The sequence below is a fragment of the Clavelina lepadiformis genome, chromosome 9, assembly GCF_947623445.1.
Source record: "Clavelina lepadiformis chromosome 9, kaClaLepa1.1, whole genome shotgun sequence".
Classification (NCBI taxonomy): Eukaryota; Metazoa; Chordata; class Ascidiacea; order Aplousobranchia; family Clavelinidae; genus Clavelina; species Clavelina lepadiformis.
The window spans coordinates 1,304,701-1,322,595 of record NC_135248.1 but is presented as its reverse complement, the minus strand read 5'-3'; the positions used below and the strand labels follow the sequence as shown (position 1 = coordinate 1,322,595).

General features: G+C 39.2%; 3 protein-coding genes across 4 annotated transcripts; all 3 read left to right on the top strand.

The window, feature by feature from the left end:
* The first annotated feature begins 1,293 nt into the window (after window positions 1-1,293).
* On the top strand, window positions 1,294-3,647 carry LOC143470572 (uncharacterized). The gene is made up of 4 exons (XM_076968795.1): window positions 1,294-2,181; window positions 2,389-2,569; window positions 2,688-2,823; window positions 2,885-3,647. The coding sequence occupies exons 1-4, from the start codon at window positions 1,578-1,580 to the stop codon at window positions 3,098-3,100; spliced, it is 1,137 nt and encodes a 378-aa protein (XP_076824910.1). The 5' UTR covers window positions 1,294-1,577; the 3' UTR covers window positions 3,101-3,647.
* A 1,573-nt stretch (window positions 3,648-5,220) lies between these two features.
* On the top strand, window positions 5,221-8,482 carry LOC143471116 (uncharacterized). Its single transcript, XM_076969474.1, has 5 exons — window positions 5,221-5,814; window positions 7,120-7,245; window positions 7,424-7,542; window positions 7,776-7,837; window positions 8,073-8,482. The coding sequence occupies exons 1-5, from the start codon at window positions 5,463-5,465 to the stop codon at window positions 8,095-8,097; spliced, it is 684 nt and encodes a 227-aa protein (XP_076825589.1). The 5' UTR covers window positions 5,221-5,462; the 3' UTR covers window positions 8,098-8,482.
* Window positions 8,483-9,408: 926 nt separating this feature from the next.
* On the top strand, window positions 9,409-17,278 carry LOC143471035 (VWFA and cache domain-containing protein 1-like). Of its 2 annotated transcripts, none has more exons than XM_076969362.1 (24): window positions 9,409-9,798; window positions 10,144-10,206; window positions 10,387-10,554; window positions 10,649-10,857; window positions 10,995-11,154; window positions 11,372-11,501; window positions 11,578-11,649; window positions 11,813-11,959; window positions 12,071-12,144; window positions 12,408-12,552; window positions 12,635-12,787; window positions 12,916-13,033; window positions 13,185-13,296; window positions 13,428-13,605; window positions 13,786-13,931; window positions 14,057-14,241; window positions 14,390-14,500; window positions 14,568-14,690; window positions 14,836-15,037; window positions 15,248-15,406; window positions 15,594-15,703; window positions 16,048-16,220; window positions 16,346-16,473; window positions 16,569-17,278. In XM_076969362.1, exons 1-24 carry the CDS (start codon window positions 9,634-9,636, stop codon window positions 16,692-16,694), a joined length of 3,357 nt encoding a protein of 1,118 aa, XP_076825477.1. In that variant the 5' UTR covers window positions 9,409-9,633; the 3' UTR covers window positions 16,695-17,278. The 2 variants fall into 2 exon arrangements, with proteins under 2 accessions (XP_076825477.1, XP_076825476.1); XM_076969361.1 differs by having other exon boundaries at window positions 11,813-11,969; window positions 12,057-12,144.
* Window positions 17,279-17,895: the final 617 nt, after the last annotated feature.

Genomic DNA, 17,895 nt, shown 5'->3' with positions numbered 1-17,895 from the left:
TGAACTTCATGAAAATGTTCGAAAACTGTATCTCATTAGTCATTAGTTACTTTCTCTCGACCGCCCTTTGCACTCAGCTTTATGCTTTTAAATATCATTTCACCCTGGGTGACAGTGAGAACGCAATTTTCGAAATTACAAAAACTCCACATTCAAATCGTCTTTTCCTTTCATTTGCAGAGTATAAATTTAGTAAATAAATGAGGCTGGCTAATTTAGGATAGCATTAGGGGGCCGAAATTTTGTAAACACTGGATATGAAGTCCCCATATTTGTCCACACCGCCTTAAGTGCGCAAAAATATTATTAAGCCTCAAAAAAACGCTTTCAAATATCTTGAAATGAAATTTATTGTACACTAGCTCTCATTTTATAATGTACATTTTGAACCACCGTGTACAACAATTTTGAAATGCTGTATAGCCACCCATTATTATATTTTCTTGTAAGATTTAATTAAAAACAAATCTCTCTAATTTATCGTTTGTTACTACTTTTGGTTGTTATCTTATTTGGCGGTTCTTGTTTCTTATTAGTTTACTCTGCTTTAGAAAGAAAAAGCTCAACCACATATATGCGGAATGCAGTTTGTGCAAAAAATGGCTCAAACATAAAGACACGAGTTTTACTGCTAAGTTTTACTTCTAAATTTTGTACCAAAAGTCTTAAAAGATTTTCATCATGAGAAAATTCTGTTCAAGTTAGATTGTTACATTGCCACATGCTTAACGTCGTGTCCGGTACGTCGCAACACAGATGTTGCGGGAACGGACGAAATAAGTGGACACTGGCTAAGTGGACTAAGTTAAGCTAAATTTAATTTTGATAAGCTCACAATCAACCCGTTGTTCATCAATTCTTAGAGAAAAGTAGATCTACGTCAAGCGCAAATCCTTGTATGAGTGTGATGCGTGGTTTGTAACAAATCTTAAAACGGGGAATTTATTTATTTATTTGATTATTTTCAATACGTGCTGATTTAAAAAGACAATTTTATATTTGGTTAATTACTTTAAATTTTTTCGTTTCTTAATTCCTAATTTATATTTTTTGCGGTTAATTTGGAATTATGCCGTCAAGTAGAACTATTTTTCAGACAATAATGCTAGCCTATGACGTCATGACGTAGTCGTAGAGCATCCTACCCTCCAAGATGACTCACACGATTAGTTAAATTCCGTTCCGCTGCTAATCTTTCTCGCGTGGTCACTCGTGACTGCTCATTATGACGTCATAACCTTAAACGCGGCTGAATCATTTGAGGTGGCGTTGATATTAAGAGGCGACGACGCCCGCTGGTTAATTACAGGGTTGGCAGGTTGTAATTTTGCTGGTTTTCAAAAATGTTTAAATCTGACAAAGAAAAAATTATGAAACAAAATTGTTGAAATTTTGTTTGCGAGGCAGAAATGTTAGTAATCAGAGAAGATTGTTCTTCCATAAGCTTGACGTCATCAATCCTGGAATGATCGTCGAGCTAAGAGAGTAACCAGAAAATTTTACAGAAGTTAGGAAAATTTCAGGATGACGTAGTTGCATTTGACGTAATTGAAAACAAACTTCATTGAAGAAAGATTATGATGTCACAACGAAATGGACTTACTTCCAGTATCCATATTGAACTCGATTTACCCAGAAATCTTGGGAAATCTCGACGAAAACTTCCCAGTATTCCCTCCAATACCGTCAAAAATCATGAAACATCGACCAACTTCTCAACATTTGCTTTCAACAATCCTGGTTTTTGTGGTAACCAGCAGTTTCCAGAATCAACAAATTTGAGAAAAAGTTCAAGGACGTTGCCAACCGGAAATGACGACATTTACAGCGACTTTTATGAAGATAATGACGTAATTGGAAGCATCATTCAAAGAATCAGAAAACCGTTTTGCAACAAAGGCAGTTATAACGTATCCAAAGCCATCGCGGTTGAAACAATTTATTCAAACTCCGAAAATTCAATGAACCATGAAAACGAAACAATGCAGTCGAACAATGACGTCATACCAGAAAATTGTTGCCACTTATGTTCACACCAATTGACGCGAGGCTTGAATTGGATTAAAGGAAAAATTATAAGAGGCGGAAGTAATATACAACGGAAATTTTGTCCGCGAAGAGACGCTTTATCCGCGGGGAAAGTGCTGTATCTTGGCAATATCTCGACAATCTTATGCGGAGGTAAGAAAATTTGTTTTAAACTGAGTTAGAGAAGTCAGACTTGAGTGGTGAGAAAACGTTGCCGGCTGCCGTGTTAACATCACACAAAGATTTTCATCAGTCAGAATCAAAGGATCAATTTGACAACAGAAATTAACGACGTTAACTGTTACGTGTTGGCAATAGTTTCGTTGTGAACTACGACGTCACTTTAAAACATTGTTTCAGGGCAGGGGTCGACGGATATCGCGGTGGGAAAAATTTGGAAGCGGAGTCGAGAAGGAAAAATCGGAGTTCCGATGACTTTAAAATTCGAATGTGAAACACTCGCTCTCTCCTGTCATCATGCGTTTGAAAATAAGGACACAAGAAGTGAAACTTTATCGCCAAAATTCTTCGTTTATCGAAGGTTTGCCACGTAGTGTGACTCATAGTTTACCATAGAAATTGTAGAGCAGCATGTACTGTATTCATATTTTCTACCGGATGGCTACAATAAACAAGACAATCATGTCTTTTAATTCCAGATTGACTGAAGTTTGCGTCAATCGACACCTGCCTCAAATCTTGGCTTTGATATATCGACACGAGGGCCAGTTTAAAACTGTCCATCTTTGCTGTCACGCAATGTTGGTTAAAAATAAAACGAAAGCAAAGAAACTGGTAAGAAATGTGCTGAATAAACCTCGGCATACTTTCGCAGCTTAATTTGTTCAAATTTTAGGCAAAACAAATCAATTTGCGACGATCTGAGGCTCACAACACCCACCAACGGAAAATAAATGAATATTCCAACCACTGCAAGGGGGCGCAAATAATGAGCTCGCCGGCGAAGTCTTTCTCAGAAAAGTTTTCCGACGAAAGAAACCTTAGCAAGACGAAAGACAATTCACGCGAGAGAAATTTATTTACGATTCCGGAATATAAAGAAACATTATGACGTCGAAATTAGCAACAAAATTGGTGCGATTTAAACTTTCCTGGTTTTTTGTTTTTGTCACCATATTTCTTCGAATATAACCCGAGGCTTAACAGTTTATCCGCTCAACTTTGAGCGACTTATAAATAGGGTTGACTCATTGCTTTTAATGCCTTACATTACTTTTAAACTAGCCCAAACTTAGCAAAGAAATCTTAAAACCAAACAAATCCTTCATTCTAAGGTTATCCAGGTTGTTACACCAGTTCCTCATTCCTAATTAGGTGAAATAGAAGTTTTTAATGGCCCTGTCTTTAAAAATAGTTCCTGAGGCGGCTTATGTTCGAAGAAACACAGCATTAAGCCTACTCTTCAGTAAATGTCATTCGTGTTCGTTAAGTGCCGTCTAATATTAGTGAGCTATTTCTTGTGCAGTCAAATATTTATGTTAATTCCCATTGAGGTTTCATTTTAATAACAGAGAAAAATATTTGATCTGTTGTTCCACTTAATAAGAACTTAACAGAACTGAAATACATTTAGCAAAGTTATTGTGAGAGATTGACCACGAGAAATCTGGGATCTTTATCCTGCTAATTACTGAAAGATTTGCTTCTTTCAACGGCATGGAAATCGTTGAAATAATACATGTAATGATTTTGCATTTCGGTGTCAAAGTTAGAGTAAACGTAAAAGTTTGTAGATTAATTTAAAGCTAAATTACCATAGCCTAACTTTATGCCTTGTAAATAATGTTGTGAAATTTCAAAGTAGACAGCTTCAAAATTGTAAAGATTTATAAATTATAAAAAACCGTAACAGTTATGACAAAAAGATAATTCGCTTGTGCACTACTCGTGTGAGGTATTACACAAGAAACATATCTGTCATAAAGACCGCATATGCTGGCGGTAATTGTAGAATTTGAGCGAGGACGATAGATGGTTGATAACTTGTTTTACTTCTGCTTCGATGAATGAGTTTTCATTTCTCAAATTTGCGTGACTATGCTGTTAGTTGCTTGATTCTGTCTATACAAATTACTAACTTATAAAGTTCCCATTTTATTTATTATAACACAAAGGCTTTCGCCTTCGGGCAAAGCTTACTGAATGTTACATAGCGCTGTAGTAACCAGTGAAATCGATCACATGAAAAGGAAGATTGTAAACATTGCATCGATATATATATGGCACACCAGTTCAAGCGAGGAAATTATCTGACGTCATTAAGGAAAACTCAAGTCTGGTAAACAACCGAATTATAGGATTCTAAATTAAATTTCAAACATCTTGGAAAACAACTCGTGATTCGTGACGTAATCGTCACACAGTAAAGACAAAACAAACCGTTCAAAATCCGCAAAATCAAGCTATTGGCAAACTGAAGGCGAAATTACGAATAATCACTGATGCTTTACCCGAGGCGCACAAGATAATTAACAATGAGATCCAGAAACAGCTTTGTCGGTCTGCTATGTTTTAGTATAAACTACAATACGGGACTAATTATTTAAAATTATGCGTGTAGTTTAACTTGCCTAATAATGTTACAAATTTTGCGGTCGATAGACTTAGCTAGTGTATATATATGGTTTTAAATTTAGGTAAATGTCGTAGACGTAACCTAAAGTTAGCATTTACAATATGAAGTATTTTGTATGTAAGCTGTCTGCAGACATCAGATTTTGATCCCATTTGTCCGACAGAGTTGCAAACATGTAGCCTTTTATAAATTTTCACTTTATAGTCCACTTTCGCTTTCTGAAACAACGACCGCGAATTTGAGTTTAGTGGCAGTGTTCACCATTAGGCCTATTCATTTTTTTCATTTGGTTAATTATATCCATGTAGGCCTACGTCTTAAGTGTTTAGGTTTTGCTGCTCTTTCCCGGTCAGTGTTTGCTGGTGGAGTTGATACTTTATCACGCTGTAATGCTTAACATTATATTTTTCTTTCCCAGACAAATAATGAAGAAAAATAAACGATACAATTCGAACGTATTCTGTTGACCAGTGACAGTGTGAATGATGTATCACGTCACGGTGCCTGATTTCACAACAGTTGAAGTCGAACAGGTTTCATACCAGGTATCGCGTACTCGATCATGTGAAACTTTTACGTTGTGAAACCGCATGAGCAAGAAGTAGAGACTCGTGCTTGCGCTTTTACTGCGCGCAGTAGATATTTTCTTTGTACTAGGTGCTGCTGGGCTAGCTAACTAGCCGAGAATTTTATTGGCCAGTGCATTTGTGCTTTGTTATTGATTGCCATGGCCCGTTTAGTTACTATAGGCTACTCCTAAAGGTTATGTTAGTAGATATTTTGGAAATAATTTGTGACAGAATTGGTTATACAGTGCTTTAGGTCTGCACGATCTGAAATGGGCGACAGAGGAAGTCTTTGGAAAGCTCCAGAAGTAACTATTTTAATTACTGAATGGGGCAGCGAAAAAATTCAAAAAATGATTTCAACAGCCAAGTCCCACAAAGATGTGTTTGAAAAAATAGCTGCCAAACTTCCAGGGAGAGATGCTCTGTCATGTCAAAAAAAGATACAAGCTCTGCGCAGGCAGTACTTGAAATATAAGGATAGTGTTAGTAAAACCAGACGGTCATCTAATTCAGACATTCCTATGCCAAATTCTATCGCAAATCACTATGATTTGTTGGATTCAATTCTATCAGATCGACCTGTGACAAGCTCAGTTGTGTTGGAATCTAGTGACGTTGAAGGTATTGTGAATATTTGCTTCTTTCTGGGCTACTTCTGTTTTAAAACTCCTACAATTGTTTTAACATGATTTGTAGTTGATGGAAAGTGTAGCACATGCACGCACAAGACTTGTTAACGTGCACGCCGAAGTTTTACACATTCACGTCGATTTATAATAAATAAAACAGGCAAAGTTAGCTTCTTGATGGTGATTTATAATGAATATACAAAGAATTAAGGCTTCAGTGCAAGCCATCATGCCAAAATTTGTGGTTTTGCACACAAATTTTCTTGTCGAAAACTGCCACACTTTCTTGTCTGGCCGAACTGCTGAGTATGGTTGCTTACGGAAAGATCTTGCTTGCGCTTAACAACCATGTCCAGTGCGGGTGTGCAAAAATGTTTGGATGCACTTAAAGTGCGCAATTACACATTAGTGTACACTTTCTGACAAAATCCACGTGATTAATTACAAAATTATGCACCTGCATTGGTTACTGTACTGCAACTCATGAAAAACAATGTTAAATGCGCCTATGCCAAACTCTGCAGTCTGGGAAATGATCTATGGCCAGTTATTGGTAATTTCATTTCCTGAGTCATTTTCTGCTTAGTCTACATTGATTTAATGCACATCTGGTAAAATCTCGGCTCATGGGCCAACGTGGCCCACCATGTCTTTTCATTTGGCCCATTGAGGTTTCTATGTGTTGTACAGTAAAGTGAAGTCCACAAAGATGTCAAACTCGAGAGCCGCATGTGGTTCTCTCAGACTTTGAGGGCGCCCTGTAGCAGCTAGAATTCTTACACCATGTTTGCACACAAATGACATGTATTAATTGTGATGTCACAAAAACCAATGTGAAATAATAATAGATAGATCAACTGCAAAAGTACTGTGTGGGGAGTATTGTAATCACAGTGCTAATTTCAACAACCTAATGTCAAAAAAGCTTGGCTGGTGTTAAACGATTTCAGTTTGCTAATGAAACCTTTAAGTACAATATTACTGTTTCCTAATGGCTACTTCAATTTCTGTAAAAGCAGAAAAGAATGTCATCTGCACATGGTGAGTTTAGACGACAATGACATATGCCATGCTCGGGAATGTGCATGAGAATAATGAAAATTGATTAAAAATGACTTGGCTAAGCTCATCTCTGATTTGTTGGTGCAGCCTGCATGTTGTTCGAAATTTCCAAGTGACCCTCGCTATTGAGTTTGACACCACTGATTTAATGCATTGGCTTTAGACCATGCCAGTATTTTGTTTTTGAACCACTTTATTTGACGTTCATGAAAACACTTGAAATTTTACAATACAGAGTATGTTTTAACACCTGCTGAAGATGATGTAGGCTCTTTAAAGATCATTGCTGTGAAATCTGAAGTCTCAGAACTCAACGCAGAGAAAATGAAAGTTGTTCCGAAGCCAGCAAAAAGGCAAAAATGTATTGTTTAAAACATACAGTAAATGATCAGACCTTAGTGATCTCATTTCTTTATCATCATAATCTTTTTAGTTTCAAAATTAACGGTTGCTTGTACTCCTTTTCATATTGGAACAAAAATACAACATAGATATCAGTATATTGCCTTGTTTCCAACTCTACTGTAAAATTTTCTCAGTGGCTCGAGAATCAAGAGAAGATAAGTTTCTGCAAAGCATCTCAGAGATAACGAGTAATCTTTTTGAAACCAACAGAAGACAAGAAGATGAACGGATGCAAGCATTTATGAATTTCCAGGTTTACCATGATATTTTTATTAAGTCAAGTTGAACTTGAAGTTACTGATAATATATCATATATATTATATATAATTATATATATATATATTATTGTATATATATATATCATATAATTATATGTATTATATTATTTATATATTACTTAAAACAGTTTCGGATAATTTGTTCAGAATATAACCCTGACACATAGATGTCTAGTATCTGCTTAATCGTTTCATACTTTTAATGTAGGAAAAACAAATCGAAAAAGAAAGGGAACACGAGCTGAAAGTTTTACAGATACTTACGAAAAAGTAAGTCTTTATTCAGGTAAAAACTAGATTCCATTCTATTTTTGTCATCAATTCAGTGTGGACTGTGGACAACAGTTTTACTAATATCGTGCGCCAACACATGATAAAATCCAGGAAATTTACAAACGTGCATGGGAATGATGCTGTTGACTTTTTAAGACAACTAGCACCACGACTAACTTTATTGTAATTTGTAGTATTGAGTTTAACAATAAATCGTTGATTTCTATTAAAGCAATTATAGTATGGAACCAAAATGACCACCAATACTCAGATCTATGCTTAACCAACAACCATGCACATGGAGTTATAAACCAGATGGTGGTGATGAATTGCTTTCCACTCCAAAGTATGAAACAATTTGCTGTTTTGTGTAAAACTACCCTCACATTCAAATGATGTAGTATGTTGTGTGGATACATTTCAGTGTGTCATCGGTGGTGCTTGGGTTATAGTCGCCTTTCAAAGTTTTTAGTAACAATTTCTACATGCAGTCCGAAATGCAATGTTCTTTTTACTGTTTTCAATATTGCTGTATTTGGTCTATTGAAACCAATTTTTTATTATGTTTATTTCTAAGCATTCATTCTATATGTTTTGCATATGTTTCATTATTTTAATAAAATAATTATATATATGCTGCAAGTGCGAGTGTGTAAGAGTTATGGAACATTTGTAGCATCCACTGCTTACAAATTTCTCATTTCAGTCTGACTATGCCAGTTGGAATAAAACAAAAAAATATTGAAGCCTAGAAACTACTGTATCTCAGTGCGGCCAATTGAATATTTTACACTTTTTGAATCAACTGTACACATGGTTCATTGCTTCCATTATACCATACAGTTTCAAGCAGTTACACACTTCAGGACTCCACTGTGACGAGTCGTTACCGGCCTTGTTTGAGCTTTAATGAGGTGTCGTAGCGCAAAGACAGCATTTGCTGTGCTTCTTCCTGGCACCGAACCGCCCCTTTCCTATGTTGAAAATTTCCCTGATGCTTCTCCCCACAGCTTTATGGTGTGAGATATGAGCTTTGTCCTGCAGTGTCCACACTCTTGAATATCTCTTTAGTTCTTCTAGATATGACCAACACACTGATTCGCAACAACTCAGATATTTTCTTTTTCAGTAATGACGTCATTAAATCACTTCTCTTGCAGTTTTATTCCTAACTCTCCCAGACATTTTCAAACTTCCATCAAAATGTTAATGGATCGGTGCAACCGGCTTTTCCTGGCCACATTTCCCCCAGTGCATTTAATACTTTTCCTCACTAACTCGTTGAACAACCTAAAACCTGGTAAACTGTTAAGACAGTTCCAAGGCACTCAATCCAATAACACTCTGCCTGTGGAACGTTGTTACAACTGGTCTCTTGTATCTAGTCCAAGTAAAACTTTCAATGTAGATTCCCATAGATTGGCTGCGAATGAATCAAAGCCTTGTGTTGCCGCGTTTTTAAAACGATCGCTGGCATGTTGAATTCCGGCGGTTACTCAAGCACAATAAATAGAATTAGCCTTAGGCTAATGCGTGATGACAACACCTCCAACGTCACCGTTAATTTTCCTATGTGGTTACATTCACTGCATTCGCTTGAATATGGATCCGGCTGTTTCTAGATTTCCAGTGATCTTGTTGGAGCTTTTGTTGCTGGCTACAGCACAGTTTTCGTGAGATTGAGCTTTGTAGCTGGTTTAAACTTACAACAGAACTAGTGCGACTTTGACCAATCAGCTAAATATTGCCTCATCAAGTCAGGTGGATTCGATTAAGGCAGTTAGCTTGTAAGGATGAGGTTCATGAACACGTTCTTCTTTCTTTTGCTTGACGTTTTCTTCTGTTGCCAGTGCTTCGATGTCGTGACGTCAAGCGAAAGACACTACCACGATGCAAAAGCGCTTTCGGAAAAAATTCAGACGCTTACCGAGTTTTCACTAAAGTACAGTTACATGCAGGTACCTGCCCTACGTAAACTGGTCAAAGTTATTACTTTGCGAGCACTTCATTATTAACTTTTCTTAGAAATATACAGTGTATACCGTAGTTAAACTCATTGATGCAATGACTGTTTGAACGAATTCTATAAATTTAGTTAACCAAAATCTGGGTTTGACCAAGTCTAACACCATAGGCTGTTATTAAGCTTCAAGATATTTTTAACTACAACCGATTTCAATGAATGGAAAACTTGGAATCTTGTAGAATGTAGAGGATAACCCTTAAACCCACAACAGAGTCTAAGGGGCCACCTATGGAAAATGTTCTTGTGTAGTTTGTACTTAACCTTATTGCTTTTCTAGAACCACTTTGACCAACTTGACTTCATCACTCGGCATCTGCACGGACAGGATCTGCTAGATTCGGTGAGTGATTTGTGCTGTGTATGACGTCACAAATGGTGACGTTAGTTGTGTGCGTTGTTGAGGAGGGTTTTAGTCAATCCTTTGCGTAAGCGGACATTCGTAATCGTAAAACGTCGGTGCCTTCTTCCAAGCTTAACCTACGAATAAACTGTGTAAAATGAGTGTCGGCATTTTTCGAAGCTTTCGAGAACCTTTCAAAGCAAGTTTTCGGAATGCAACGCCGCGGTCAGAGAACTCAGGAACGCAGTGTTAAGCTCACAACAAGATGAAAGAAACTTGGCTGAAGATAGGCCCTGCTGCGAACTGCAAGAAGATCGGCTTGATTACAACGCCCAGTTCAAGACTCAAGTAAAATACCAACTTTGAAAACCACTAAAATCTCTCGATCATTGTAGATTTGTGTCAAGAAAAGTACAACTTTGACCTGGTCCCTGCCGCTTAGGTCGCACTGAACATGTCCTGCTACCGTGCGGCGAAAACGGCGACGAAAAAGAGCGGTTTGCTTTCAAAGGGTTTCACAGAAACCTGTCTTCGAAATATGAGGGCGGTAGATTCTCTAAAATGGCAATACTTTGGCAGCGAAGTAGGATTTACTACAAGATTTCCGGCAAAAGCGGAAATCGATTGTGCGTCCAGTGACGACAGATCCAGGTAACAATCTTGAAACCCAAAGATATGAGACGTGAAAAACGGCAATTTGATTTTTCATGAAATCCCGTTTCAGCTGGTTCTTCCAATAAATTTAGGATAATTAGAGCAAAAGTATCTCTGCAATTTTCATATTTTAGACCGTGGTACGTACAAGCAAACTCTCGCAAGCCTAAGCAAGTGGTAATAGTTATAGACCGAAGTAAGTCAATGAGCAACATTTTGAACGGGACGACGCGACTGGAACTGGCAAAAGCTGCTGCTAAGACTGTTATTGACACTCTTAGTACGGCAGATAAGGTCAGCTCTGCTTTTACTGTGCGACCTAATTGTGCGGTTGATTATTTCCCACTTGTAGCCTAAATGTTTTTCTCGAAAGTTTTACTCCCGCACCCTACCGGTGGTGACGAGTGCGCATACAGTACAAACAGTTTAAGTTAAAATGGAAATGAAAATTAAATAATGAATGCTTTGGACATTTCCCGAGCATTTAGACAAATACTTTTCTGACGCGCAGTTTGCTGTCATCGCCTTTTCCTATTTTGCAAAAGCGCTCACCGGTGATTGCTTCTCGAACGGACTATCTGAAGCCACGCCACGTTACAAAGACCAGGTGAAAGAAGCCATAGACGATCTAGACACCTCGGGTAAGAAGAAACGTCCCTAACTCGGAATAAAGTATAATCGGGAAAATTAAACTTTTCAGATCGTTTCAATTTTCAGGGCAGTCCATTTACACGAATCCAGTCCAACTGGCATTCGATATGCTGAAAAATGAACACGATCTACAAACCGGTGAGCAGGCTTTGGGCCCATTACTCAGTTCGAGTTGGTTCAAGTTATATGTTGGCGGATAGTGGTGCAGTGTAGATGATAAGATTGCCTCAGTGTAACTGTACATATTTTAGCACATTTACTTTTATATTTCTAAGTTATATTCTCATTGCTGCTGTTCTAGATGAAGGTTCCTACAAAGTCATCTTGTTTTTCACCGAAGACGACCCCGCTGACGTCAACCCCTGCGACATTCTGGAAACCATGCGAGAGAAGAATGCACAAATGAACAACTCTGTCGTCATGATGACGTATGGATTCGGAAATGGAAGTGAGATTACGTAATATGCTTGTGGACACGCAATCTTATTCAGAAGAAGAGGCGTCTTTGGCAACTCAATGTCTCGACAACCTTTACCTATCACCAGGGTCATTATTTTAGACTACAGCCTTCTGAAGAAAATGGTGGCAAGAAATTATGGGCTTTCAGCGGAGAACGAAGTTGGAGACATCGTTGTAAGCCTCAAACATTTCCTCATTAAACCTTTTAGTACTGTATATTCAAATTTACTGTTTTGTATGCGAAATCCTCGTAAAACTTCGTGTTTAAATATTTTGAAGCCCCGTTGGGTTACAATTTACTGAATTTTGTTACAGATTGTTCCATTCTGTTGCAGAATAATACAACTGTACAACGTCGTAATGCAATTGTTACGATTTGCACAAGGCTACAACATATCATCTGATCTCTTATCTTCCTCTATTGTTTTCTATGTCAGGAGGGAAAGTTTACTCTGATTAACGACACCGACTTGCTAACATTGAAAAATCAAATGGCGTCTTACTATCTACACTTCGCCGAAGGAAGCCAGAATGCAGATGAACCTTTCTGGACAGCCCCATACTCGGATGCTTGGGGTTTAGGTAAGAGTTTTCCCGCGAAAGGTGGTGTTTTGTTGAGAATTATGGCGAAACAATGGATGAAACAATAAGGCCGTTCTCTCAGGCGAGACGGTGACAGCCAGCTTACCGGTGTACGATGTTAGGAACCGTCTCCTTGGAGTGGTTGCGGTGGATTTGACAATAGAAGAAATCCTGGAGGAATCAACTTACTTCCGGCCAAACGAGTTCTCTTACTCGTTCATCATCGATAACAAAGGTTAAATTTTTCCACCTGAACTCGCTGAATGAAATAGAAACCCCACGCTAGTTGTAACGTGGTGGAAATGCATGGTTAAGGAATAGTTCACAGTTTTGGTTGTTGCATTGTATAAGGTGTTTTGCTAGGTTTCGTCATCAACCACCCTCTATTTCCCCACGTCACTGACACTCAACCCCTTCTGGTGTTCGCTACGTCACTGGAAAGGGATCCACAATTTCTAGCTGTCTTTGAATCAATGAAAAAGTAAAGGCAGTAGCGGTTGATTGGCATTCAGTTCGTGATTGCGCAATTTAAGCTGAAGACCTGTTTAGTCAAATTTAGAATTTCGCTTTGGCAAACACGGTCATGGAGCTATTTTAATCTTGCCTAAAAGCTTCTAATCTTCCTTTTTAAGGGGTGAATCAGGATCGAAAACTTTTATCTCCACCCGTGTTCTTCCGCAAGGTGACAGCAGAAGCTACGGCGTGCAAGAATTAAAAGTGGAATCGGTTTATTCGTGGAAGCGGGTGAAGTGTTTAAAGTTATTAGAAACTTGGTATTTTTCTCTGTAAACCTTTTTTTTTTACTACATGTGTTAAAGTTTCAACGTAGTGACAAAAACCTTTCATAGCTCTCTCATCTTCTCTCACTGTCTCAGATCAAAAACACCGGGTTTTCCATATGTCTGGTGCTTGCTCTTAACGACACTCAGTCGATGCTGAAGAGAATGAAGCCGGGACTTCCCCTAACCCGATCCTTCTCCTTCCTCTACCACCGACTGGACCTTTTACCTCCGCCATCGCCTTGCAGCCATCATGACACCTATTCGTCGATGGGTTAGTTGCTTGCATTAGCCTACACAGCTATTCTGGGTGCTCATACTTACTAACTCTTGCGAATCCTTGATTTGTTAGGTGACATTTGTATTTTAAGTCTATCTAATACTTAGCAGCGGTCTGCTGGTCCAGTTTTTTTTACAGCTCTAACAAATCGATATGTGGCTGGGTTTTTGGCAGACCAGAGCTCGGTATTCTTGGCTTCTCGTGCATTTGAAGAACCCAATGATTACTTACAGAGAAATTTTACGCTCGCCGACGTGAAAAACATCGAGAGTTTTATGACAACGGGAAAGATTATTGGAGGAAGCACGCCAAAGATAAAAGTATTTCGCTTGTTTCATTCGCCTTTTCCACCATTTATTTCATGACACAGAATTTTAGGGTATGCTAAATGCCATGCTTCACGTTGCACTGAACCTCATCTTGCGAGTTTACCATCTGTCGACAGAGCGAGGTGAGAAACGAAGTGATCGCGACCTACAGAGCTGACGAACTTTGGATGAGTGGTCGTCGCGAGAACGGCGAATTAGAAGCCCAGGTTCTGTGGCGATATATCGGGACCAATAGCGGACTCTACCGGATATTCCCTGGAACTCAGATGCCGAAAGATTACGACCCCACTCTACGACCATGGTAAAGGAACTCAATAGATTAAAACTGATTGCACTCATTGGTCAAAAGCTGCGTTGAACGACGTTGACTTATAGGTGTAGCAAGTGTCGCACCAAAACTTAAGTAATAATTGCTTGAAAGATAAGCTGAATCAAGATACGCATTTTAGGTTTGAGCACGCCTTGGCAAACCGCAACATCAACTCTATCACGCCACCTTACGAGGACGCCGCCACTGGTGACGTGGTTGTTACACTGAGCCGGGTCATCTTTGAAGGGAGGTGAGAGCCCGAAGAAATTCTTTTGAAGCGAGATTACAAGATGTCTATGTCTTTGCGTCTCTTACAGAAAAAATGAAGTTCACGACTGGAGGACGGATGACGTAGTTGCCGTTATGGGCGTCGACATTGTGCTGGATTACTTTCAAACCATTCTCCACCAGCTGTATCCCGCGTGCAACGGTTCATACAGGTTCATTTTCGTGTTGTGCGACTTAATATTATGAAGCAGTTTAGAACAATTTTCAAAGCAAGCCACGCAAAAGAACACCCGCGGAAAATCTCACGTCATAGGGTTTCATATGAAGCACGTGATGACAATGTCAAAAGTTTTGTAGATGTCTCATTATCGACAAAGCAGGCTACGTCATCACCTCCGACGAATACGTTGACGTCACTAAAAAGGACAAGTTGTTCTTTGAGAAGAAGCACGTGGTCGAAGTTGCTCCCAACCTGGCGGCTTCTTTAATCTCGGGCGGGGTACTCAACCCCATCAGCTGCTCTAACGTCAAAGCAGCCTCACTGCAGAGGGCCTACCAGGTAACATTCTACGTAGACTAAGCTGAGCAATTCCACAACGCAAAGGAGAAATTTTAACACTTGTCCGTTTTAAAAACTTGCTTTCGTGGCTACTGGTATCATAACTGCAGTAGTTAAAATAAATGTAGACTTGGGTTGTCCTGTTCAGTCGGGCAGAACGTACGGCTTAACAATAGGTTATGCTTGTGTTCGGGCTTTTGTGTTGCACAGATAGCAGCGAATCAAGGCGTGTACAGTGGGATCAGTGCAGGAAGGAACTGCAACGCTTTCAGGCTTTTACCAATCGCCAACACCAACATATACCTTCTTGTTCAATATCCCGATGAGGCTGTTAGCTGCAGGTTCAGCGCCTGCACCTGCATAAAGATTGTAAGTTTCGAACCCAAACTCAATACACCGCCACACTGCGCAATAAATTTTGTAGGATTGATATACACAAAATTGTGAGGTTAAATACCGAAGCAAGTTTGGTTAGACAACTTGTAGAAGAAACATGTAAAGCAGGTATGGCGTTACCGTATACCGACACAGTTCATGGAAAATTTTTCACGTTTAGGGCACTAGGAGGTGCGAATCCACATGGAAGGGCAACTTTTGCGAATGTCCCTGTGAAGAGTACCCCGACCCTCGCTACGTGCCATGTCAGAACCAGTACAACGTCTCCGGGTATGAGTAACTTGTTGTTGGTGTCTGTAGTTGCTTGAACAGCACTAAAAAGCGTATTGACACTAGATTTCTTACACCTGTACAATATCGCTCTAGATTTTGTCTGATTTTTGCTTCCTGAGTCTCGATTAATTAACAACCACATCTTTCTTTTCATTCTATAAATATATAGCAGACCTATACAACTGAAAAACACAAAGGGGCCATAACAATTAACAACTACTTACCTTGGGCCCCAAGGAAACGATGCAAACAATAAGCCTTTGGGTGTTTTTTTCCAGTTGGCCTACAGCAGGGAGTGTGCGTTTACTTAACAATGAAAACTGTCATTGATTTCTGTTCAGCAATAGCAATCCACCTTGCACTCCTGAAAATCCGGAACTGTCTTCAATATCGAGCAACAAGGTCAAGTTGAACGACTTGCCCAGTTGTTACGAAATCGCTTTTCATCGGACAACCACGCCAACTGTACCGACATTGCCAAGCGGCCAGCAGGAGTCTTGTCAACCAACTAAAGGTAATTTATTTCTATTTTTAAAATGTTTTCCATACTGCGCTGCTTTCAATGTTGTTGAGACGAACGTCGTCAAGAAAAATGCTTCGGTGTAATCGCAATTGGCAAACGCTCAACCTATTTGTTAGTTTCAGGAAGTCAATCTCCGAGCAAAGCTGGAATTATTGTTGGGGCGGTTGTTGGTGTCATTGTTTTCATCGCCATTTGCGTCGGAATGGTTTTATTAATACGAAAGTGCAGGCCGTGTAGCAAACAGGTACGGCCGCATGCTCTGGAATACTCTAATGACACAGTAATTCAATATGCACACATCCAGTCTTCAGTTAAGGTAACACTCTTCGATTTATTCAGACCAGCAAAGCAAAGCCGGTAGCAAGGACGGCGTCTGTTATTTCTCCGATCTACGTCAACACCCCCTTCGGGAACCCGATAAATGTGCCCCCTCCCTACGCCAGTCAGGACAGAAATAGTCCGTAGATTGCGGAGGGGCTTTGATGAGTAATTATTATCCTGCATTTTCTTTTTTTGAACCCTGATAAGTTTATCGTTCTAAGTGATTGAAAGTTGCTCGAAACACAAACCAAGGTCGACTGGTTTCGTGTTGAACAGAAGAAATCACAGCAAAGCACCATTCAGCATTCTGACCCCAATTAAACAAATCAGTTATCGATTGATTGTTCCACATATCTGGTATCATGCTATTGATTGCTATATTGGTTTGTCCTTATTTCACCGGAACAAATGGTGCAGGCGAAGCTATTTTCGCGGTCACTTGAAGCTTAAGCAAAATGGAAATGTAATATCACAATAGCCTTAACCTAATTTACACCTACAGTACCTCCTAAATTACTTCGACTTAACAATTAGCAAAATTTCGCTTTGTGGTTACGCTTAACCTGCGGTGAACTAGTCGCTTATTAAGCTAATTGCTCAAGTTTTGTCATAAAATTTACAATAACTTTTTCAGTTTTCTACACTCGCGAAAATGTGTTTGCGTCATCTAACAAACAAAGTGTTTTTGTCTCAATGGCACGCCCGCAAATAAAATTATCAATCGTTAATTTTCATTTCAGAAAAATAGGGGGGAAATTTTTTCCTATTGTAAGGTTACCGCTCAGCTCTTGTAGCATGAACAAAAGATTGAGCTTATGCGCGGACTAATAAATTGCTGTGCTATGAGTGCACAGTGAATACCGTGAACAAAGTACAGACGAAAACCGGCGTGTTACTTCCAACTAAATACTCGATGCATTAAAAGGCGACTTTGTTTATCATTTTTCCGCCAGTGGCAGATATATCAAGTAAACCACCTTTCGTTGGTTGATGACGCTTCTGTCTACCGCTAATTGTTTAGAATAAGTTAAAATAGGTTTGAAAACCGCTACCTGCCAAGCAGTGTTTGGTTCAGTAAGACACAATCGTGTCAGGGTAGTATAAGGTGTAGGTTTGAGAACTTCATGGCAATACTCATAAAACATATTTCACGTTCAGCGGCGAGCTTGTTAAAGCGGCATCATGCATTCACAATCTATGCAGTTGAAGATACAAGTTGGCTCAAACATTAAAGCTCTTGGAGAAAATTCCAGCTAGTAAGTCATTCCTGGTTCGAAGTTGCGTTCATGCCGCAAAGTTTCTCAGATCAGGATTCAAGTTGATTGAACTCCGGACGACAATCTTG

Excerpts from the sequence above, each read along its gene's own strand:
- LOC143471116 (XM_076969474.1), top strand. The coding sequence starts at position 5,463 with ATGGGCGACAGAGGAAGTCTTTGGAAAGCTCCAGAAGTAACTATTTTA. Across the intron at positions 5,815-7,119 it reads GGAATCTAGTGACGTTGAAG|AGTATGTTTTAACACCTGCT; the intron begins GTATTGTGAATA and ends TTTACAATACAG. Across the intron at positions 7,246-7,423 it reads GCCAGCAAAAAGGCAAAAAT|TGGCTCGAGAATCAAGAGAA; the intron begins GTATTGTTTAAA and ends AAATTTTCTCAG.
- LOC143471035 (XM_076969361.1), top strand. The coding sequence starts at position 9,634 with ATGAGGTTCATGAACACGTTCTTCTTTCTTTTGCTTGACGTTTTCTTC. Across the intron at positions 12,788-12,915 it reads GTTCATCATCGATAACAAAG|GTTTCGTCATCAACCACCCT; the intron begins GTTAAATTTTTC and ends GTGTTTTGCTAG. Across the intron at positions 15,038-15,247 it reads CACTGCAGAGGGCCTACCAG|ATAGCAGCGAATCAAGGCGT; the intron begins GTAACATTCTAC and ends TGTGTTGCACAG.
- LOC143470572 (XM_076968795.1), top strand. The coding sequence starts at position 1,578 with ATGATGTCACAACGAAATGGACTTACTTCCAGTATCCATATTGAACTC. Across the intron at positions 2,570-2,687 it reads AAATTCTTCGTTTATCGAAG|ATTGACTGAAGTTTGCGTCA; the intron begins GTTTGCCACGTA and ends TTTTAATTCCAG. Across the intron at positions 2,824-2,884 it reads AAACGAAAGCAAAGAAACTG|GCAAAACAAATCAATTTGCG; the intron begins GTAAGAAATGTG and ends TTCAAATTTTAG.